At 38.6% G+C, this 24,308-nt stretch overlaps 1 protein-coding gene across 8 annotated transcripts in view; it reads left to right on the top strand.

The window, feature by feature from the left end:
* The window catches only part of St7 (suppression of tumorigenicity 7), a 271,419-nt gene that overhangs the window by 123,281 nt on the left and 123,830 nt on the right, over positions 1-24,308 (top strand). For 3 of the 8 annotated variants that reach the window (XM_013515981.1, XM_013515983.1, XM_013515986.1), the window contains exon 1: positions 21,942-22,053. The exons of 3 other annotated variants lie outside the window; for them this stretch is intronic. In XM_013515981.1, the coding sequence (XP_013371435.1) occupies positions 21,957-22,053 (97 nt within the window). In that variant the 5' untranslated portion in view covers positions 21,942-21,956. Of the gene's footprint in view, positions 1-19,988; positions 20,022-21,819; positions 21,839-21,941; positions 22,054-24,308 lie in introns of those variants that run through there. 2 more of the 8 variants (XM_013515984.1, XM_013515987.1) reach the window with 2 other exon arrangements.

Genomic DNA, 24,308 nt, shown 5'->3' on the forward strand with positions numbered 1-24,308 from the left:
ATTCTTTCTGGGTTGAGATGGAATCTCAGTGTTTCGTTTTGTTTTTTTTTTGGCTGTACCTGGAATCGAACTCACAACCTTGCACTTGCCAGGCAGGCGCTTATGCCACTGAGCTATATCCTCAGCCCCTCTTAGTGTTGTTTTAATTTGTATTTCTGGAGTGATCAATGATGTTGAATTTTTTTTTGAATATTTATTTACCATTTGTATTTCTTCATCTGAGAAGTGTATATTCATCTCAGATGCCCATTTTTGAATTGGGTCTTTGAATTTTGGGGGCCTGATTGTTTTTTTAATTCTTTATTTGTCCTAGATAGAAGTGCTTTGTCTGAGGCACAGTTGACTAAAATGTTTTCCCAATTCGTGGCTTTTCTTTTTACTCTATTTGTGATTTCTCTAGATGTGCATAAACTTTTCAATAAGATGAGATCCCATTTGTTGATTCCTTGAAGTATTTCCCATGCAGTTTGATTTTTTTCATGAACATTATTGATTTTTGAATGTTGACTTTGTATCCTGCTATAATGCTGAATGTGGTTATTAATTCTAGGAGTCTTTGGGTGGAGTTTTAGGAAATTTCTATGTAGAGGATCATGTCACCAACAAATAGTGATAATTTAACTTCTTCCTTTCCTATCCATATTCCTTTTCTTTCTCTTGTCTAATTGCTCTGGCTAATGTTTCTAGAACTCAACTGAACAGGAATGGTGATAGTGGGCATCCCTCCCTTTTTCCTGATCTAAGAGTGAAACTTTTTGGTTTTTGACCATTGAGTATGATGTTGGCTGTTGGTTTGTCATAGGTGGCTTTTATCAGATTGAGATAAAGACCTTCTATTCCAATTTTCTGTTGAGGTTTTATCATGAATGGTTGTTGGACTTTGTCAAATGCTTTTTCTGCTTTATTGAGATCATCATGTGGTTTTCCCCCATTGCTTGTCTTTATATTTATTGATTTGTATATGTTTAACTATCCCTGCATCTCTGGTATGCATCCTTCGTGGTCATGGTGTATAATCTTTTTGATGATTTGCTGCATTCTGTTTGCCAGCATCTTATAGACTTTTGATCTGTGTTCATTATGGAACTTGGCCTGTACCTCTCTTTTTTGGTTGGGTCCTTTTCTGGCTTTGGCATCAGGATAATGCTTACTTCCAAAAATGAATTTGGGAGTGTTGCTTCTCTTTCAGTTTCATTAAGGAGTAGTTGAGGAGTAGTTGCATTAGATCTCTAAAGTTTCATTAGATCTTCTCTAAAGTTCTTGTAGAATACAGCAGTGAATCTGTCAGGGCTTGGGTTTTTTTTTTTTTTTTTTTTTTGTAGTTTATTACTTCTTCAATTTCATTGACTGATACTGGGTTATTTAGAATTTTTAAATCTTTATTCAGCTTTGGTAATTAATACGCATCTAGGAATCTGTCCATTTCTTCTATGTTTTCCTTCTTGAGTACAGGTTCTCAGCAGTAGGTATTAATGATCTTTTGGATTTCTTCAGGATCTATTATGATTTCACCCTTTTCATTCCTAATTGCATAGATATGTGTTTTTTTTTCCTTTTTGGATGAACTTACCTAGGGATTTGTCTATTTTATTTATTCTTTTGAAAAACCAGCCTTTTGATTTATTAATTCTTTATATTGTTTTCAGTGATTTCTGCTCTAATCTTTATAATTTCCTCCTTGTTAGGTGGTTTGTGTTTAACTTGCTCTCCTCTTCGTAGAACCTTGAGGTTTGACATTAGGTTATTTATTTATTTGGCTCTTTTTCTCTGAATTTACTATAAATTTTGTTTGTAGGACTGCTTTAATTGCATCGTGTAAGTCCCAGTATGTCTATTGGCATTATTGTTTAATTGTAGAAACTATCTAATTTATTCTTTAATTTCATTTGGACCCATTGTATGTTCAGGAGGATATTATTTAATTTAATTTCCAGGTGTTTATGAGTTTTTTGTGGTTTCTTTTGATTGATTTCCATTGATTTCCAGTTTCATTACAATATGATCTTATAACATGCATGGGATAATATCAGTTGATTTGCATTTACTTAAGCATGTTCTATGAGCTAGTATGTGGTCTGTTTTTGGAGAAAGTCCTGTGTGCTGCTAAGAATGTGTAGTCTGTTGTTGTTGGATAAAATTCTTTTTACATATCTAGCAAGTCCATTTGTTCAAAGTTTTGGTTCATCTCTGATACTCATTGTTGTTTGTCTGGTTGATCTATTTGTGGCAGTGGGATTTTGAGTTCCCCCAGTACAATTGTATTAACATTTATCTGATTTTTTATATCCATTAATGCTCATTTTATATAGTTGGGTGCATAAAACACCAACCAGTGTTTGATGGATATATATTTAAGATTGTTATCTCTTCTTCTTGTTTTTTTTCCCTTAACAAATATGTAGAGACCTTCTTTGCTTTCCTAATCAATCTTGGCTTCAAATCTACATTGTCTGCAGTCACAGTAATTACTCATACTTTTTTTCCGGGTTCCTGTTGCATGAAGTATTGTTTTCCATCCTTCGACTTTCAGTCTGTGAGTTTCTTTTCAAGTTAAATGTTTTCCTTTTATCTTATTTCTGCATCAATTTTGAAAGATAGTTTTGTGGGTACATCAGTCTAGGTTGGAGGCTTTTTTTTTTTAAGGGATTGAAATACTTCACTCAAAGCTCCTTTTAGTTAAGGGTTTGTGTTTAGATTTTTTTTGATGATTACCATTCTTTCTGGTGTAAGAGGGAATGTTAGTGTTGTTTTAATGTGCGTTTCTCTAATAGCCAGGGATTTTGAATATTTTTCCTTATATGTGCTGGCCATGGTATTGCTTCATCTGAGAAGTGGCAGTCTATTTAACTTGCCTTTTATTTTTCTGTTTTGTAATTGGATCTTTTATTTTAAGTGGTGTGATTTTTTTTTTTTGAGTTCTTTATATATTATAGATACTAGTCCTCTGAGGAATAGCTGGCAATTTTTTTCCCATTCTGTAGGTCTGTATAGCATTTTAAATGAATCAGATCTGGAATAGGACAATCATCTATGATATATTAAGTAAAAATGCACATTTAGTATAACATATAACACATATTTTGAGAGAGAGAGAATATGTAATACCAGAAAAAAAACTTTGCAACATGGTGAGCTGAGTAGTATTTTATTCAGATGTGTGATACAAACCCTCTAGATACTCTATGAACAGATACTTTCTTCATCTTCTGTCTTCACCAGCCTGTCTCTGGAAAGGCCCACAATTATTGAATAATAGCTACCTGTACTGGCAACATGTCACTGCTGTTCCTGGAAAGAGGCACCTTATTATGACAGGCAGTTCGTGAGTGGTTATGGGCACAAACTCTGGATCCCAACCGTCTAGGTTTATGGCTGCTGCTTCTTCAATCTGTAGGATTTTGGATGAGTCCTCTAAGTTTTTGGTCCTATTTGCCTAACTGTAAAATGGGAACAATATAGTAATTACTTCACAGGATAGTTACAAGGATTAAATGAAGTAATATTTGTGAAATATGCAGAACAGTATCTGGTCCTAAAACTAGCTCTGTGCAAGTGTTTGTTAAGCAATCAAAAATTTGTACTGTTTCAGCTTCCAAGCGTCAGTTAGAAACTAACCTTAGACTTTACTATCCATCTCATAGGATGTTGTTCTTTTAGGACATTAACATTTTTAAAAAGTATTGTTTCAAGAAATGTAGAACAATGTTAAAATTTTTGTCAGTAGGTTATTAGATTTTTTTAACTGAATCTTTCTGAAATTAAGAAAAATTACACTAATTACTTTCAATTGACATTCCATATATTTGTACTCTAAACATTAGTATGATTTCCTATATACAATTAATCCAGTTCTAGTTTAAATAGCTGGTCTTTTTCCCTCGTAGGTAATTCTCTGACAGGAAAGTAAACCGCACTGCTCTCCCTCCTTTCTGCATGCACGCTATAGGAGCCAGTTTGAGAACAGATAATGCAAACTTACAAATACAGTGTCAAATAGCCAGCCTGACTAGTGCATAGAAAAATCATGAACCAGTATTTCTTATTACTAATTTTGAGTGATTTTTAAATATTGCCTCTTTATTTTCTATAACATTACTTGAAGAAAGGTAGAAGTGTACAATATATATATTAGGTATGGCCAACATACAAATTATTCTTGAATGACTGTATCAAATCTTAAGTGTTATATTTAGGAATTTAAAATGGCTTTTATACTACTGTAGACATTGTGCTAAAGTGTATTGTCATACAAGTTTCAGTAGCTCCAGAGAGGACTTTTTTGAAATTTAATACTATTTATTTATTTATTTTTTATTGTGGTACTGCAGATCAAAATCAGGGGCACTCTACCACTGAACCACATCCATGGGACTTAACAATTTAGAATGGAGAGTATGTAATAGAAATACTAAGAATAATTTTTCATACTATAGGCAGTGTGTAGGTTTGCCTCATTTTAAGCAAACCTAAATAAATGAGTATGTTATTAAACTTACAAAGTTTATCATCCATGAAAGGGGATATTCCTACGTGAGTTTGACTTCTCTTGTAAAAGAGGTATTTATTTCTAAGAACATTGCATTCAGTAGTGAGATTAGCCCTTGATGATATGAGTTGTAAACGTTTATAGATTATTAATTTAAATCTTGTGCTAGTTTGTCGTTAGAATTTTATCATTTGTCTTGGCACTGAAAAGGACTTTACAATCTAAATTCCACAATTTATACTTGAGAAAAATTGACCCAGAAACATTACACTATTGACCTAAGAGACAGTAAATTTGAACCCAATATCTTTGTAGGAAACTATGTTCCAGTTGCTATAAGGGATTTAAAGATAAGAGTAAAGAACTCTTTGCAGCTATATTTATGTCATAGTTTTATACACCACAGAATCCAAAGCATAGCTCGTATCTCTTCAATGCTGAGAAGATTCAGCAGGGCACTTCAAGAATTAAGCAGAACAGAAAAAAAGATTAAGAACTTTAATTTTTAAAAAAGTCCTATTTTTCATATTGTTGATTTATATGTATATTTATACTTACTAATTAATCTGATCATCTGGTGACACAAATTAAATGCACTTACTGGGTTATTGTATAAGCATAATTTACTATGTTACTTTCAGTCTTTCTAATGGATTTAGCTATTAATAATTTATTACTATGCAATAACTTACATTAAATAATGGTGCTTACAGCCTTAGATGAGGCCTAGAAATTCTCAGCTGAAAGAGCTGAAATCTAGCTACATGGTAGCAGTCATTCCTATCTTGTAGCTTGAAAAAGAATAGAATAAAACGAACCGCGGTTACATGGATGCTTTTATGTATTGAGGAACAAATCTAAGACAGCGAGTACCTACTCTGTTAGTTATTTTCGTTTGCCTTATAATGAGCTATAAGTCTGCAGTCAGGTAAGTCATGACACCTGCCCTCCACGGCACTGATAGATCATGTTGCTCATTGTATCAGAGTTGCTGGTTTCCTAAGCGGCTTTCTCTCTCTAGCTTGGGAACAGGTTTTAGCTTGTTGAATAAATCTGTATATTATCCATATTCGGTTGTACATGTCACACAACAAAAATTTCCATAGAGGATTTTGTGATTGTAGCACTGTAAACATTAAAAATTGCTCAGTGCTGTTGTACCATCTTTCTAAAACTAGAATTCTGATACACATAAACATACAATATTTCCCCTCTTTACTTCTCCTAGGAAGAACTTCTTAAAATAGGAGAGTTTTGTTCTCGCTGCTGTAGTTACTATTAATCTGTCTACTGATTCTTAAATATCTTGGTTTAAACCAAAATCAATTGAAATACTCTGTTAAATATTTCCGTAGATTTGCTTTAAAAATGACCCATTCTTTGAAGTAAAAACTATCAAACTATCACGTACTGATTGTTTTAAAAACTGTATATGTATTTTACTCAGTATCAAAACAATACATGTATACATAAGATATAAAACTAGTAAGCCTATAGAAAATATAAAAGGTATAAAATGAAAATTGTTTGTCATCTCATGCTTCAAAGTTAACTACTTTATGATTCTGATTAAAAAAAACCTACCAAATATAGTAGAAAATTTCATATCTGCAGAGAATGAAACAAACAAAATCACTCATGATTCTATTGCCTAAAGGTAAACACTATTAGAATATTTGTATTATTTATATCTTTTCAGATTTTTTCTGTGCTATATATGTTGCAAAAATGTATATATGTACCTATATAGATAGCTAATGTATATTCTGTGCATTTTTATAAAATGTCAAAATGTACAGTTATTTACTTATTTATAGACTAAAGTGAGGTAATCATTTTCCTCTGTAATTTGACGCTCAATTTTTAATGCTTGCATGCTATTCTATCATATATATATATACACATACATATATACTTTTTTATTCTGTAAGATATTTTAGGTTTTTTTTTAGTTTGTACATTTTTTGCTTTTACAAATAATATATTTGTGGTTATAGTTTCCTGACTTATCTTTGAAGGTAAATATTTGCATATGTCCATTTTTTGCTTAAGATAAATTTTGTGCAGTGATTTTTAAAGAGCAATAAAAAGATCCTAGGTCCACATGTACAGACTTCTGAGACTGACATTTGGATGAGCAAGGTCCCATCAAATTTGTAGAATAACTTCAACAAACACATTGGAGCTCCAAATTTCTGGCTTTTGGTTTAAATAGGTAATATACGAGCCGTAAGTACTCCGGGTTTAAGTATTCACATACTGTAGTTGAAATTCAAATTCTGTATTTGTGTAGGAGAGGCCTGTTGGCATCTGTTACTACCACCCCTCTTATTCTGCTCAGTTTTGTATCGATTGAGTATTTGGAACAACGTACTTGTGTCATCCCACAACCCCAACCTGCAGTGAAGAGCAGCCAGACAGGGTTACGGAGTGCTCCGCAGCGTTAAGGAGATCTCCTTGGAAAGAAAGGATATGATAGCATCCTGGGATGCTTTGAATTTCTTCTTTCTCCCTTCCTGCTTTCCCCACCTGCTCCTCTCCCACCTTCTTCCTCCTCGCTCCCCTTCCCTCCCCTTCCCTCTCTCCCCGCTTCCCCCACTCGGGTCATTAATATGTGGTTTGTATATTCCAGATAAGTGTGGAAGGAGACAGTGACAGCGAAAGGTTTAAGTACGCTGCTGTGGGTGTTGGCTGGGCGGGTCTGAGATATGCAGGGTAGGACCTCAGGAAAGACAAGCTAGAGCCCTTGGGCATACGCAGAAGCTGTTATCTACAGGTGGAATTCTTCCGTAGTCAGGGAACCCTCTTAAGGCCTTTCAAGTGATAGAATCACTTGATTCTAGTGATAGAATCACTCATGTTACTTAGGACAGTCTCCTTAGAATACCTGATTTTGTGCTTTAACACATCTACAAAATGCCTTTACAACAATACTTATAATATTTGATTAAGTAATGGGACTGTAGCCTCGCCAAGTTGATCTGCAAACTCACCATCACGCTTAATATTTGAACGAGGCCAGGCATGGTACTGCATGCCTGTAATGTGAGCTCTTGGAAGACTGAGACAGAAGGATCGCTGTGAGTTGGAGACCAGACTGATCTACAAAGTGAGTTCAAGGACTGCCTGAACTGCATAGCAAAACCCTGTCTCAAAAAGATAAGAAAAAACAAAATCTGAACCAGTTCGCAAGTCATACAAAAATACCAGCTTCATTAATATAAAAGTCATGGTTAATCCATGCTCAAACCCAGAAATGCCCAATTTGATGGTGGTATCTGGTTTGGGCATTATGAAATATTTTTTTGTTACCAGAAGTCAAACATACCTTTGAAGTACTCATCTGTTAGCGTTGAAAATATTGAAAAGAAAGTAGATCAGGTTGCAATACCGTCACAGATTTTTAAGGATTGACAGCATCACTGGAACACTGATGACTTCCCAACAGGATTTAAAGGGGCAAATCGTCATTTAATTCTGTGTTCTCAAACTGGGGCTCATGACTCCCTGAAAGCACACTCTTTATTTTCTTCCATCATTAGAAGTACTCTATCAGAAAATACAAGAGAAGCATTTCTTTTATGTAACGTAAACCAAGAGTTGGAAAACTCAGTAAAGGGCCAAGATGATAAACATTTTCACTGTTGCAGGCCATACAGTTTCTGTTACTGATACTTAGCTGCTTTGTTTTTCTCATGAAAACAGCTGTAGACAGTATATAAACTAACGAGTGTCGCTGTGTTCATAGAACTTTATATGTGAACATGGGCAGTGCGTTGCCTGCAGGTTGAAGTTTACTGATCCTTTAAGGTGGGTTTGGCAAGTGGTTAAAATAGTCACTTACTCTGCTTATGATGACATACATATCCCTAGTGACAGGATATATTTCAGTATAATTTATAAAATTAGGACTGATCAGCTACATATTGATTAGTATCTGTTTTTTTGCTATTTTAATAAGAACCATGGAGGAATCAGAACAACTCTAGGAATAGAGCAATACCCAATCTTGTTAGGGAATTGACTATTATAAGTAAAAGTGTCAGCAAATAATATATATCTATGTATTATATATGATTGTGTAACATTATTATGCATTAACTTCTCTGTTATGTACATGTAAAGAGGTATATTCCTGCAATTCTAAAGAAAAAAATGTGTGCATTTGTATCTTTAGTCTCAGCACATAAGTTACACCAAGAAATTTACTACGTATAAACTACACCAAGAAATTTCCTTGTGAGCAGGAGGAGGCAGTGTTATAAGGCAGTCTGCTGGGTGTCAGATTCCTGACCTTGCTTCCTTCTCTGTCTTGTCTTTATTAATGAATAATAATAGAAAAAAGTAGGCTGAAGAATTGAGAGTACATGTAGAGGACAGCAGCACCTGAGTAAACGTCGTAGGTACCCAAATACTTGGGCCTGGGAATGTGGTAGAGCTCTTGCTTAGATGTGCAAGACCTTGGGTTCAGTCTCCTGCACGCGGATGGATGGATGAATACAAAGACATCCACATACTTGAGTTTGACAGTCTAAATTCAGCAGAACAAATGATGCTTTCTGCTGTGACACCATGTGATAATACTTGGGGGTGTAGGCTAGGCTGATCTCTCGAAAAAAGACTTAGAGACTGATACCATCTTTGGGCATTAGTTTTTAAAAACATATATCTTACGCACACCTCATGTTAGTGACCTCTAACGTGGAATGGGCCAGTGTTCTAGAAAGGCCCGTGAGGCAGCAGCATAGAGGATGGCGTAGGCTGAGTCTTGAGAGAGCGCATGGAGACAAGTTAGAGATGTGATCACCTAGGTAAGGGGAAGCGGGCTTGGATTGTAGAGGGCAGGGGAGTTGGGGAGGAATATCCATCTAAAAACGTCTGTGGATGTGTGCAGTATTTAAATGAATCCAGGGTAGGAGCTGCTGTGGGATCCCCCCAGAGGAAGAAGCCCTTAGAATAGTGGTTAGGAACTCAAGCCTCTGACCCAGTTGAGATTGAATTTATATCCTAGGCCTGACCCTATCCAATGGGAAAGTGGCCTCAGTGATTTAACCTTCACTTTCCTAATCGATAAAAATGGGCAGGACAGTAACACTTGATAAAGTTGTAAAAATTCACTGAGACAATGAGTGTAGACCATTGGAGGCTGTTTTATGAAGTTCTCATGAATATTTGCTGCTATTATTATTATTATTACTATTTGTGGGGAGAAATCAAATTTCAGTGCCAGCAAAAATGTTCAGCTGTTTAAAACTTTAAAAAGTTTTAAGAAATATTTTCAGGCCCAGGGCATGCTCTATGTTCTCTCTCTCTCTATAAACTTTATATAAATACAGAGTTATATTTTATGTTATTGCTTCGGGCTCACTCTTTTCCGCTTGCCTGGGTTTAGAACAGCAGGCTCCTACTGTCCTTTCTTCTGTGTAATGGACGTGTTGCCCGTGGCGGTGGTTTTTAGAAAAGCCAGAGGGAAGAAGGAACAGGTGTATACCAATTATGCATTAGAAAAAAGGAAGAGGGGAAGCAGCAAAAGGGAGAAAAGGACACATCAAGTCTCTAGGGCTCTGTGATACGAGAGAGAGAGGTTGTCTCATACGCAAAGAGGTAGATTTTAAAATACTCTTCCCCAATATGCTACAAGTGAGATTTTTTTTTTTCTATTGCCTTCACCATCTAGGTTTCTGTTTCATTTTTCTCTGCAGCTGTTGGTCTGACTCATGTTACATTCCCATCATTTTCAAATCTGGTTTTGCCTATGATGAAGCCTGAGAAACATCTCATTTTAATGGTATCTATGCTTGTGTCTGTTTTTCATTCTTCAGAAGGCACTTAAACCAGTAGTTATGCCATCTCTTGTAATGACACGCTTTTCCATTTACTCTCCCTTCTGTTAATGAATAATATTTATGGTGTGCACATCTGTGATCACTATTTTCACTACAGTTGCTTGGGGTACTGTGAAATCCAGCTTGCTCCATATAGTAGTTTTGTTTTAATTTGTTTTCTGCATATTGTCAGATACACAGTGTCCCTTCCACTTTGTGCGTCAGAGACAAGAAGATAGAAAGGAACATTGCCATAAATTGTACTTTCTAGAAAATTAGATATAGTGGTTTTATTCCGGTAATGTTTTCCTCCCAATTTTTATATAGAAAATGTTCTGTTAAAATTTTGGAAATGAAATAATACTGAGATAAGAAATCAAAAGACAACCTAAGGAAAAATTGCATTAACTATAACATATATGAGGTTAATGCTCTTACTAAGGAAAAGCTTTTATAAATCAGTGACATTCCAACAGAAAAAATATGCAAACTGTGAAACAATAGTTTCTCAAAGAGCAAAAACTAGACAAAATACACATGGAAAATCAGCTACTGATTGCCCCCACACACACACACCCCACCCCCACTTGGTGAAATAATTTCTCCGTTTGATGAGGCTTGTGCTCTCAAATACTGCTGGGATCACAACTATTCTGGGAGGTTATTTGGTGATATGAATTGTCTTTAAAATGCATGTAGCCTTTGACTTGTTAATATAATTTCTAGGAATCCATTCTATGGAAATAGAGATGCCATCAAAGTACTAATCATGAGGATAGTCCTTACCATTTCTAATAGCATTGAAAATATCAGAAAGCTTAGATAAAACCTAAATTTCTAATGACATGTTACATAAATTATACAGAAATCTTCAAGGGGAAAGGTATTAAGATCCTGTTTTCAGAGAACCATTTATAACATTGGAACACGTTCACATCGTAATTTTTAAAGAAGAATGAGTAGTGCCAACCAAATCAGAGAAAGAGCCAGGTCTTCCAATGTCCATTATTTGTGGTTATTTTATTAGTACATGTTTGCAGTGCGTAATAATTATACTCACAGTGGGGAGTTGGTTTATGTACTTAACACAGCTCAATCATTTTTACTCGTCTTTTCTCCCCTTCCTTCTCCCACCTTTCCTAGATCCTCTTCCCATTTCCGCATAATCTGCCTGCCTGTTTCCTACCATTTCTCTTTTATTTTGCTCTTTAATTTATTTATATTTTGGGCTGTTTTAGAGAAATCATGCAATATTTAACTATTTATGTATAATTAATTTCACTTAGTATTATGGTCTCAGAATCCATCCATTTCCCTCCAGGTGACTCAAATTTACTCTCCTTCAGTGTCCATGTCTGTGTCCTGATCATTAGACCATGCTGCATGAGGCACTGGATTTAATCTGGACATATATTAAGGCAAATGAATAAGAGAGGATTGAAAAACGTTAGTGTCTAGACTTTACCTTTCATTGTGAATGATAGTTTCGAGGGAGAGGCACAGTCATTTAGCTTGAGGTTTGTGTGATAATAAAATGGCTCAGTAATGAGCCACCGTCCTTCCTCCCCCTCTGCTCAGGAGGAGGTAACATTGGTTGGTCTGTGTTCGCTAGACCAAGCCGGTGACTGGGGTAGTCCCTGGCTCTTAGGCTGCGAAGGGTTCCCTAAGCCCAGCCGCAGAGGCTGGCCTTGGAGCACCAGACTGTCATTTCAAAAGAGATGTTGAACGTTGGAAACTCCCAACAGCAAATCTGAAATTTGGACATTACTCTTTATTCTGTCTTTTCAGATGCTACTGTCAGTACTCAGAAAGGAAGGAGCTGTGCAGAACTGTGTTCAGGTTTGCACCCCCTTCATAGCTGCGTGCACTTTGCTGATTCATTTAACTCCGTAGGCCTCAGTTTCATTCTTACAAGAGGATGGTGATAATGCATGACCGTGAGGGGCAGCTGGGGGAGCAAATGATTAAAAAAGCACTTCAGAAGCAGGGTCTGTCTGACACGTTAGGGCAGCCAGCAGATGCTCGGGAAATGCTGTGTCCCGCAGTGTGCGCTTGTCCAGCGGAAGTAAGTGTGTGCAGTGCAGCTTTGTAAGACTTTTCTTTAGTCCCCGTAACAGTGCTATGGGACACTTGCAAATAATTATCTCAATTAAGTATTTGAAGGTGGCAGTTTTGCAAATCGCTCCCTGTATTTTCTTACCAAGTATGCATATTAAATTTTGTGTGTGCTATAGCCTCTATATTTATTCACGTGATTTTGCCATAGCAGCTATTTCTAAGAAAAACTTAGCCTGTACAGGTTATCAGTTATAGTGCTGTGTATGCTGGCCTTTCTTTCTTTCTTTCTTTTTTCTTTTCTTTTCTTTCTTTCTTTTTCTTTTTCTTTCGTTTTCTTTTTTTCACTGGAAGTGGGGGCAAGGAGGAATGATTTTTTAAAATTTTCTGTATTTTAAAAAAATATTTCGGGAAAATAACCCTGAAAAGTAACCTCTACCCGCTTTTAAACATTTTATAAATTTGTATTTATTTGTTTTATTTGTTTGAAGAATTGATGCATACAGATTATACATATTTATGAGGTATATTTTGATTCCAGATATATATTATGTAACGATCAAATCAGGGTGGGCAAACATTTATCATTTCTTTGTGGTGAAAACATTTGATATCCTTTCATCTAGGGTTTTTGGTTTCAGTCTTTTGTTGCTGTTGTTGTTGTTTTGAGACTGGGTCTCGCTGTGTAGTTCAGGCTGGCCTTGAACGTACTGTAGCCCAGGCTGGTCTGGAAATCACAGAGATTGTTTTCTCTCAGTCTCCCACGTGCTTGGATTACAGGCGTGAGCCACCATGCCTGACTTATCCAGTTTTATAAAAACATGCGTTTCGTTATTTGTAGTTATCTTACTTTGCACAATACTTGTACACCAGAATTTGTTTCCTGACTGTAATTTAGGACCTGTTGACCAGCTTTCCTTACTCTTCCACACTCCTGCTCTCAGACTCCCGTAACCACCATCTGTTCTCAAATTCTACGAAGTCTACTTTTTTAAATTCCACACATTAGTGAGGCCACATGGTATTGATCTTCTCATGCGTGGGTTATTTTATGTAACATTGTGCTAACCAGGCTCATTCGTACTGTTGTAGATGACAGAACTGCCTTCTTTTTATGGCTGAATAGTGTTCTGTTATATAGCTATAGATATATAGATATATATCACATTTTATTTATCTGTTCATGAGTTGACGGACACTTAGGTGAAGTCCTTTTTTTGGCTGTTACTAGGTGATGCAATAAACATGGGAGTACAGATGTCTCTGACATACTAATTTCATTTCCTGTTCATAGTGGGATTATTGTATTATATAGCAGTACTAATTTTTATTTTTATTTTTGCTTTTTACTTTTTGCAGTGCTGGGGATTGAATCTGAGGTCTTGTGCATGCCAGGCAAACACTCTACCACTGAGTGACATCCTTAGCCTGCCAAATGTTTTTAATTTTTTCAGGAACTTCCATACTGTTTTCAAAATTTTCCATATTAACTTACATTCCCACAACAGTGTGTACAGTTCTCCTTTTTTCAAATTCTCTCCAACAAAACTTCACACAGATTAATATCTTGAAGTGTTTCCCTAGTGTTTTTTCCTATTAGTTTCATAGTTTTGGCCTTACATACTAATAAGACCCATTTTGAGTTGACTTTTTTTTTTATATGGTGAGAGGTAAGGATCTAGTTTCATTCTTCTCCATCTAAATACCCAGTTTCCCCAGGACCATTTATTTACTGAACAGCTTTTCCTTTGCTCTAGTGTATGTTTTTGATGTCTTTGTTGAAAATCAGTTGGCTAAATACATGGATTATTTTGGGGGTCTCTGTTCTGTTTCATAGGTCTATGTCTCTGTTTATACCCACGCTCCAGGCTATCTTAACTTTGATTACCACAGTTTTAGATGTATTTTGAAGACAGGTAATGTAATGGCACTTGCTTTATTCTGTTTGCTGGAGGTTGCTTTGGCTATTTAGAGGGAGGGTATGTGTGTGTGTGTGTCCATCCATACAGTTCAGTGCAATCCCTATCAAAATACAAATGACATTCTTCATAAAATTAGAAGAAACAACCCCTCACCTTTTTTTGGTAATTTTTAAAAATTAATAATGTGATGCATGCATTCTCAGTGGTAATACTTATTTCTAATACAACCGGATCCATAAGTACCTTCTGAGTCTGGCACAGAATTTCATGGTTGAGGGTAATTTCACTCATTCAGACCTATGCGTGTGGCTTCATTAATCTGAGGTTTTACCAGGTTAAACGCTAATCCACCCGAGGAAAACTGCCTGGATTCTACATGTCAAGGCATTGGCCACTCACCAATTAGAAACATGCTTAAAATTTTTTTTGACATTACCTATGAGTGGAGCATTTATAGCAAGGGATGAGTGTCTGAAATTTGAAATGATAAAATTGGAGATGGAAGAGAGAATAATGCTGCCCACAAGGGCCTGGGAACATTTACATTAGGTTCAGCGTAAAGAAACTATCTGACTGACATTGAAAATACCCTCACAGTCTTGTAGTTTCCATTGACTGTCACCTGTAGACCTGAAGTAAAGCCAGGTGCATTTGTGATTTACCATGTATCAGTCACTGGTATCCCTGGAGCTGGGAGATACTGTTAATAGTACCTGGTCATTTGCTTCAGTGCAAAGCCAAATGTAGTTATTTTAATTGAAAATAATAAAGCCAACAGCTTATTTTGGAGAGGCAGGCAGCTGGGACACTAAGCACTAGACTGTTAGCCTACCTGGTATTTCTGCGGTGGCTTCTTGTCTCCGAGGGTGGCACCCGGCCCAGAGAGAGACAGCCCTAAGTCACCCTCCCACAGGCCTCCCACAGGGGCAGCTTTCTAAAAAAAAGTCACTGAACTTCCAGAGCGTGTAATGAAAGGAGAAACCAAATTTGGAATCAGGTTCCAAATCTCACTGCGCTGTGGGCTCTGGTGGTTTCTCCGGCTCACATTATTATCTCCCTGTTTGTTTCGTCACAACAAGCTGTTAAAACAAGGATATGCAGATGTGTAACTGTCAGGGTCAAAATCAAATCGACAGGAGTGCTTCGCTGTGTTTTCGTTTTTCTTAGTCATACATAGGAAAAGTCTTGCAAGCATTTGTAATTATCAGCCATATGCCTTTAACAGGTTGGTTGTAAGAATAAACCAGCATGGTATTTCTTAGAAAGGCTGCTTTTTCTTGTTGCGGTGGAGCGAAGGTTTGAGTTTTATTCATAGTTCACTCATCAACTCACTTGGCGCTTGTTCATGTATTTTTTAACCTCGCTCTTTGTGAGAGAGTTCTTCTTTTCCTTCTCTTCCAGCCCCTCTCCATGCCTCTTCCTTCTTTTCCAGGCAAGGACCCAGGGTGTAGTCCAGCCTGGTTTGGAGCTCACTGTCCTGCTGCCTCACCCTCACCAGTGCCGGGCTTCCCATCCCCAGCTAGCCACCTCCTTCCTCTCAGACATGCTGTCGAAGGCGTGTGTGCTTTCTGCCTTAATTCTTTCACTACTTGCTACGTCTAGTCCCTAGCAACTTGACCTTGGTCTCACTTCAACAGTTTTCACCAGACTTCCACCCTTTTATCTCATACTGCAAAAAATCCTATTGAATTTATTCCTGCTACATCGGATAGGCCCAGTTTTTTAACATGTTGACATTATGGGAGTTCCCTACAAAAGTAATTCCCAAAGCTTCCCATTTAGTGCAGTCCTCCACTGCTACCAGACGCGTCTGTCTTAGTCAGAGTTCTCACAGGAATGGTGAGTATCTCCTCACTGCCTGCTGTTTAAAGTCTGCTTTTCCTGGCCAGGCGTTGGAACCAACATTCTCTTCCACTGCTTCTCTTATCTGCCGTTTTCCAACCTAACTTGTTTTCCTGTTTGCTGTATTCGCTACCTGAAATCCATGCCCTCGATTGTCTGCCTTCTCATATTCAAAATTTATCCTTTCTTCAACGCCCAGGATAAAGGACATTCCACTCACTATCCTTCTCTGGTCCACCTTGCTGGAAGTAATTGCTTCCCCTAGATTTTATCTGTACCTCACTGCTGATATGTGTCATTTTTGATCCTGTGTTATTTGTGAGGACATCTTATATTCCCCTCTTAAGAGAAGAGTCAATGTCATATTGTCTTATGTCTCACTCCCTGGGTCTAGTTGTGTCTTATACTTTTTATAAGCTAAGCAAATTTTTGATAATTGAATGAACTAATGTTTAATATTGTAGAGCATTCGCTGAAAGATATTTTAGAATAGAGATGGTTATTCCGTTACTCTTAACAGTCTTCTTAACTTCCACAGTTATTTCCATGCATTTTAGGTTTAAGGGTTATTTTTTCAAGCAGCTGACTGCTGCCAGTACCTTAAACCCTTTCATTAAGTAGTTATTTCTGTTCGAGCACATTAAGTAATGAACTACTGCATTTAGTTTTGCAGCATGTAATCTTTCTATATCTAACCACTAAGATTTCTGCAATGTTTTCTGTGTTATAGTTTTCAGTAAAGTAGGGATACATGAGAAATTAGTGACCAAATTGCTCTCAAGACGTTGGAAAACTCCTAGCACATTTGCATGGCTAGTGCTGTGAGGAACCCTTCTCCGCATTCAAGTGTGAACGCAGAACTATTAAGAGTACTCTTTTATGTGATTCATCATGTCAGTCCTACCAGAGCATGAATTATAGCCCACTCCGGTGTCACCTTAGCTTTTAAGAACTCTGTAGTCCAGTCATTTCAATTCCCCAGACCACCAAGCGCTCAGTGAGAAGAAAAGCACATACCGACGATCATCAAAGGATTACCAAGAGGACCGCTTGATTTTAGCTGCTTATTTTACATTGTTCACTGCACGTCCTTTGGGGCACTGCTCAGTAACCTTCTCAAAGAAAGACTGGATATATGTTCTGTCTCTGTTCCAGGCGGGGCTGGAGAAATGATTCTATGTTTTTAGACCAGTACCCAAAATTATTATATCTTGTTAATTTATCTTCTTCGCCCACAAAACCCAGAGCTCCTTGAGGACAAAAATTAGGTATCGTATATATTTATAAGGCCAGCATTTTATACAGCTCCTAGCACACATATTAACTGTAAATATCTATTTAATACCAAGTTTATCATCTGCCTTTAAATTGCAAAATATTTAAAATAGTACATTAAGAGGAGAGAAAACAATTTGAGACAGGTGCATGACAACAACTAATAATTAATACCTGATAGACATGTCAGGTAACAATAATAGTGTGAAAAGTCTCAAAAAAGCACATCTCAACAGGGTTCCTTAGTTTTAAAGGGTGGTAACCTAGAGAGTATGTCACCTTTTCTGAGAACATTACTGTATGCTAGTACAGTACTTTATGTTCATTTTGATAATTTAGTGCTGCCAATTAAAGGTTGAAATGTGTTTGGGATATTCTATTTAAGGGTACAGTCAAATATGTCATACATTTTAGAAAGCTTTCTTTGTAAAATTGCTTTTAAAAGAAAAGTGTCTTTGGTGTTTAATGTATAAATCCTTAGCTATCCCAAATGACTAATTTCTAAGTGTTCTGTATGGCCAAGATTTTGTTATATGATAATATGTGCAGGACCTTCCTGATTTATCAGCGAGTGTTGGTCACTAGTACTGACTCAGTAGGCATTAAGTCTACCTACTGGGCATCTCATGCTGTATACTAAACTGGAGATGAGTGCACCCGTATACCCATCAGTAGACAAAAACGCAGTCATCAAAAACTTTTAGTTTTGCCAGATTTATTTTTTTATATGAAGTTTATTATCAGAAGTCTGGGGAGTGGTGGTTGAAACTTTCTCGCCTGGAGCCCTGACCCCGTGTGATCGTCACACACTGAGTACCTCTGCGCCGGCTGCTGGAGGGGTGAGACACGGTATGAATGCTTGAAGACTAGAGATGCCCAGTGCTCAGAGCACAGTATCTCGGCAGGGTTTCTATCTCTTCAGCATAACTATGGGGAAGGTTCTCTGTCCATGGAGACTGACATTTGTCTTTTCCTCCTGATGTTTAATAGTTTATGAGAAGCAAAAATTCATAAAATTGTTTTCAACTCTCAAGTCAAACGTATCTTAAATGACTGAAAATATAATATGACGTAAACAAAACTTTCTTCTGTTCTTCACCAGGATGGAGTTCTTCATTGTCAGTCTACTTGTAATTAACAAGGGACAGATAATCTGAGATTTTGCTGCCCTAGTCTTTGAGGGTTTGTAAGGCTTCTGAGCAGCCACACTTCCCTTCATGTTGACAGGGAAGGTTGAGTGATGGCCTCTGTCCAGCAAGGGAGAAGGCAGTATGAACACTGGACACTGAGATGTTCATACCGATGCATTTTGTTCCAATATATTTTCTGGGATCATAGCTTAGAAAAGAAGGAGAGTGTGCGCAGCTCCATTCCGCAGTGGAGCCAGATGCCCAGGAAAGCAGAAACAGGATACCTGTAAGGTTGCCAAGGCAACATCAAGGATAAAAAGAAGAGTAGACAGAATGATTTATGAGGGCTTCTTGCCATAGGAACAGGTCTAAAAATATGCCTCCGTGCTTTTTCCCCACAGCAGTAAATACCACAGGGTTATCAAATGGAATTGTGATGCATGAAAAATCGACCCCTTATCAGCCCAGGAAGCCCAGGGACAGGAGAAACAGAAGCAACAAAATGAGAGGAAAATTGTTCTCAGTGTTTTTAGTGCTCATTATGTTGATGCTGTGCTTGGATGTGAAACCAGTCTTTTAAAAACATGCAAATGTTGCATATTTACAACATGACAAGAAAAAAGACTGCTAGGGTATAGGGAAGATTTTTTTTTTTTTTTTTTTTTTTTTTTTTTTTGGTATTTCTATGTTTTGTTTTGTTTTGGTACGGGGAATTGAACCTAGGACCTTGCGCTTGCCAGGCAGACACTATGCCGCTGACCTATATCCCCAGGCCCTATTTCTGTGTTTTTAAAAATGCTTGACTCAGCTTATACTTTAATGTTAGGAGGTTTTTAAGGGCTATTATGTATCAACACGTGCAATAACATGCCACAGTAGCAAAAGTAGAACTTACATTTTATTTATGAATAACTGAGAAAAAAACTCTTGGTGCACATAGATTTGGCTTTTTAAGTGCCCTTTTAGGATGCTGCATTATTAAGTGTCCATGGTGACATTCATCTTTATGAATTATGTTGCAGGCTGCATCAGTTTTATATTGCTGTATTAACAAGGCACCACAGATGTAGCACCTTGAAACAGCACACACGGTATTTATGTCACAGTTTCTGTGAGGCAGAAGTGTAGCTATGACTTAGCTGGGACTTTTTCTTGGTCTCACAAGGTGTGTGGTGTACGTCCGGATGTCCCTTCTGTGCTGGTCACGGTGGGACTTTTGAGAGCTGACTAGATCGTGGGGGTGTGATGTTCAGCAGGGGTTAGTCGGTGGATGAGTTCATAGCTAAATGTAGTTTGGGGAGCTGAGCCTTGGTTGTAGGAGCTGGGGTCACTGGGGGCGTGGCGTGGAAGCGTCTGTCTCTCTGCCTCCTCCCTTGATCTCTCTGCTTCCTGCTGCCATGCCATGTGCTCTTTCCTCTGTGCCAGGCCCCTCTGCCAGGCCGTCCTGCCTGGATGCCAGCTGACATGGACGAAATCTCTACCAACTGTGAGCCCAAATAAACTTTCCTCCTTAGCACTGTGGGTGTTGGGCGTGAGTCTCAGCAACCGCAAAGTCACTGAGACACGATGCTGTGCCGGGGGCTCTGGCCAGGCTGCGGTTCCAGTCTGCATATGCAGCCAGGGAGAAGTTGCGTCTGGACTTACTGAAGCTGCTGACAGAAGTCAGAGCTGTAGAACTGAGGACCTCAGTTTCTCACCGGCTGCAGGGCGTTGCCACAGGAGTTTCTCCCCACAGCCGCTGCACTCAGCTAGAAGGGGGCATTTCCACCGTCTGCCACCCTCGCGTGGCTGCTGGTTAAGAGCAAGTCCCTCGTCCCGCCCGCACTGCAGGAAAAGGAGCTTAATAAAGTTGTGATACCAGGAGGGTGGGATCATAGCAGGTCACCTAAAGGTTTGACTGTCACAGTTTTGAGGAAGAGAGTAAATTCTTTCATTGTAAAAGCCCTGCAATCTGAAAAATTGTTCCAAGTTAGTGTGTGTGCTCCCGAAGCAACTCCAACTTCTGTTTTTCCCTCCCTTGCCATTTGGTAAACAGAGAAAGGCAGAGGTGAAACTGCATCCTTAGCTAATGGAAGTTAGCAAGCTTGAAAAGGCAGTGAAAAGAGAGGAGAGGATATTTCCTCCTTTCTCACATGGGAAAATTTAGATGGCTTAAATTGTTCCATTGCATTTCCTCTTGCTTTGGACATTGGAGGAAGCAGTGTGAGACTAGGTCCCCGCTGGACTAACGCATGCCTCAGTGTGCTTTCTGTAGACAAGAAACTGTGCTCGCTTTCTGCGACAGGTCAGAAATACTGCTCTGCACAGAATGACAGTCTCCTTGCCACCTTGCTGCCCTGCTGTTTGGGCCTGCGGGTCTTGTGGCCTTCAGTGATCATCTCTTGCAGTTAAAGCTGGTATGCTTGAAATTACGGGTTAGGCTTTAATCTGTCAGCAGTCACAGAACTTGAAGAAAACTAAGGACAAGGACTGCAGGTGGTTTCACATCAAGTGAAGAGACAGTCAGGGATTTAGTGTTGTCTTGGTTACTTTTTTCTCGCTGCTGGGACAAAATACCTGATGCCCAAAATTAAGGAAGGAAAGGTTTATTTCGCTTACAGTTCGTGGAAGTTTCAATCTGTACTTGGGAGATCATAAGGCAGAGTGGCACGTGGCAGAGGGCTGCATCTCAGGACGGCAGCCACAGCTAAGCAACAACTCACTTACACCGGGGTGGAATGGGGGAGAAATGGTGGAGGAGGAATGCCCTCAGGCACTTCTTCCTCTCCCTTACATATGCAAACTATCCACTCCAGGGTGGGTGCAGCTCTCAAACCCATCATAATCAAACTCTAACAGCCTGCCCCATGATCGCATGAGGCTTTGGGGGGACACCCAGACACAAACCATAACAAGTGTCATCCGGTCAACTTCAAGGACAGTAATTTCTTCACATTTAAAATGACTGCCTTCACATTTCACCCTCAACTCAGCAGTACCTTACGCAGCAGTGATCTGGCTAAAGAGCCCATTTTATTGATTACCACCTCATGTGCTGTGTGGACCGTCCAGGTTTAGCATAAGGACACGTCACAGTCCAAGTGTTTACCTCTTGGACTGCAGGCTGCGGCATCATGCTTGGCACTGGGAGATGCCCAGTGAACGCTACTGTGACGGCTGCTGCTGCTGCTATTATGTACTTAGCCAAGTCTTCTCTGCTTTCCACGCTACGTAAGATGCCACATCACAAAAGGAAGAATGAAAAACAAACCAGAACACGGCCAGCTCTTCATAGATGCACGAGCTGCTCCCTGTAATTCTTGAGTAAGCCTTCCGTAATCTGATTCCCACGTCCTTTAAGTTTCAACCCAATACCACTGCTCTTGCCCCGTTCCTCCCTGGGGTCGCGTAAATTCCTTCGCCTTTCCTCATTAATTAAGTGATGAGACTCTGCAAGGTCAAAGCTCACTGTGTGCAGAACTCTACATCCTGCTGCCCCGAGACTACCCTTGATCCACGACACAGAGCTGTCCTAGCAGGTACCCGCTGGAAGTGCCTGCTGAGAAATGAAAGCTTTCTGTTTATGACTTTTTTTTATTTCTGGATTTGAACAGTGCTTTAGTTAAGTTTTATCAATTTATGTCTCACAAATCTAGATTAGTAGTCCTTATCTATTTGCTGTTTGGATGTGTTCTATACAGCCCCAGCAGGTATGGACGTAGCACTGCTGTGTCTATAAATTTCAAGAATATCTATTTTATAGTTTAAACACATACCCAGCCATTTTCGCATACAATTTTTGGGTACTTTGTTAAGCCCATGTATGTTTGAAAAACTTATTTCTAGTCTCTGATGAAACTGTGCACGACATTTCTGGTTTAGGATAGTCTAGGCTGCAGTTTCCTGCCCTCCTAATTTAATGAGGGTTGTAACTTGATTTTCCCCTTTCTCAGTATAGCTTCCTGCTTGTCCACCCTGGTGCTTCACACACAAAGTCACAGCAGGCTTCCCTTTAAATATCAGGGAAGAAATAAGAGCAGTATTTAAAAATGTCTATCTTACGTTGTCATTTATTTGAGGCTCCCTCTCTAAAGAAAGGCTACTATTTTCTTTTTGTTCTTTGGTTATGATGCCAAGGGCAGGCCGGGCAGGCCGACTTGTGTCTAGGCCTTCATCCAGCCCCCAGCTGCAGAACAGGTGAATTATAATACGACATCATGGACTTGAAGTGGAAACTAAATTCTCTGATATGTGGAAATGCTTTTGTTACAAACTTTAAACATAGATAAGTGGATTGAAGTGACAAGTACTGTTGATTCTTTATATCCAGAATTGCCAAGTATTTTTAGCCAAAATAGCCAATAAGATTATAAGACTAATTAGTTATGAAATGGTACCTCTCACTCTCTGGATATTTCCATTGCTGCATTTTTTATTCTCTTTTTGTGTCTCTATTTCTTTCTCTCAGTATACATCATTATCTTGCTCAACTCCAGCCATCCTTTTATAAGTGGATGTAACAAGAAATACATTTTAACTATTAATTGCTGTTGCACTGTAATCTTAAATAAAATAAGTGAATGAAATATGTTTATGTTTTTAAAACCTGAAATGAGTTTTTTCATTTATCAATGAATTTTTCAGTCTATTCCTAGTGGATCAATGATTTTCATCAGAAAACTTTTCTTCTTTACTGTTGCTTTTGTTGCTAGGGAGTTAGTAGGGCTGTTAAAGGACTTCTCGTTCAACAAATCTTTCCCTTTTTCTTTTAGAAATGTATTTCGTTGATTACTATGCCCAGTTTTCCAGAAACCTACTGAAAAGGATATGGGATCGATATGAATGTTCATAATACTAGACTAGCAAAGCAAGTGTTCTGTTTGGTGATATTGTTGTAATAGTGGGGGATGTAGCGTCATTCATAACATGAAGAAGGGAATTTTGAAAAGTTTAGGAATTTTGAAACTTTAAACTGTAGGAGTTTTGAATGTTTTTCTTTCTAAAATCTCTTCATTTCAGTAATTGACTATTGCTTGGGAAGCAACAAATCACTATTTTTTTTTAATGGCCAGACTAATCATTCTCAACTCAACTGTACCTTCCCCCTCTTGTCTTCAGGCCCTGGGCGGATCGCCACTTCCCCAAAAGAGTCTGTTTCCTTGAAGTTCTGAACGTGGACTGAACACCGCGTTAGTTCAGCCTCTTGTGACTGCAGTGACAGCCCCGATCCAGCGCGCTCACTTGAGAGCGGATGCAAGGGAGGAAGGCTGATGGGGGGGACGCCTGAGCAGCTAGAACTCGTGGAGTCCACGTGCTCCTCTACATTTAAGTCTGCAAAGGGGCTGCAGCTCAAGCTCTTTGCATCAGCATTTGCATCTGCTTAGAGAGGCTGAGCTCTCCGCACCTTGCGGTAGATCTCTTCCTGTGCTCAGGCTGCCTTCTCATTCCTCCTCATACACCTCTTAGTCTGGCTAGCTCCGGCTTATTCTTCCTTTGAAATGTCCCCTTCCCTTGGACATCACCCCTGACCTCCTAGTCGAGGGTGTAACCCTTTTCTGTGTTTTCGTAGTTTGTACACAGGGCCTGCCGTGCAGTTACCAAACTTGCTGTATGCTGCCCAACTGCATGGCGGGCTTTTACAGGTTAAGAGCTGTCTGATTCATTCTTTATCCGTGGTTACATTTACAGTCAGAGAGATATATTTGTTGAATGGGTAAACATGTGGTCTTCAATCATTTTGGTGGCATTACTTCGTTTTTTTTGGGCTGAGTGCAGGATGGTTCTCTTTCTAAAG

This window comes from Chinchilla lanigera, unplaced genomic scaffold (assembly GCF_000276665.1).
Source record: "Chinchilla lanigera isolate Chin_1 unplaced genomic scaffold, ChiLan1.0 scaffold00031, whole genome shotgun sequence".
NCBI classification, from domain to species: domain Eukaryota; kingdom Metazoa; phylum Chordata; class Mammalia; order Rodentia; family Chinchillidae; genus Chinchilla; species Chinchilla lanigera.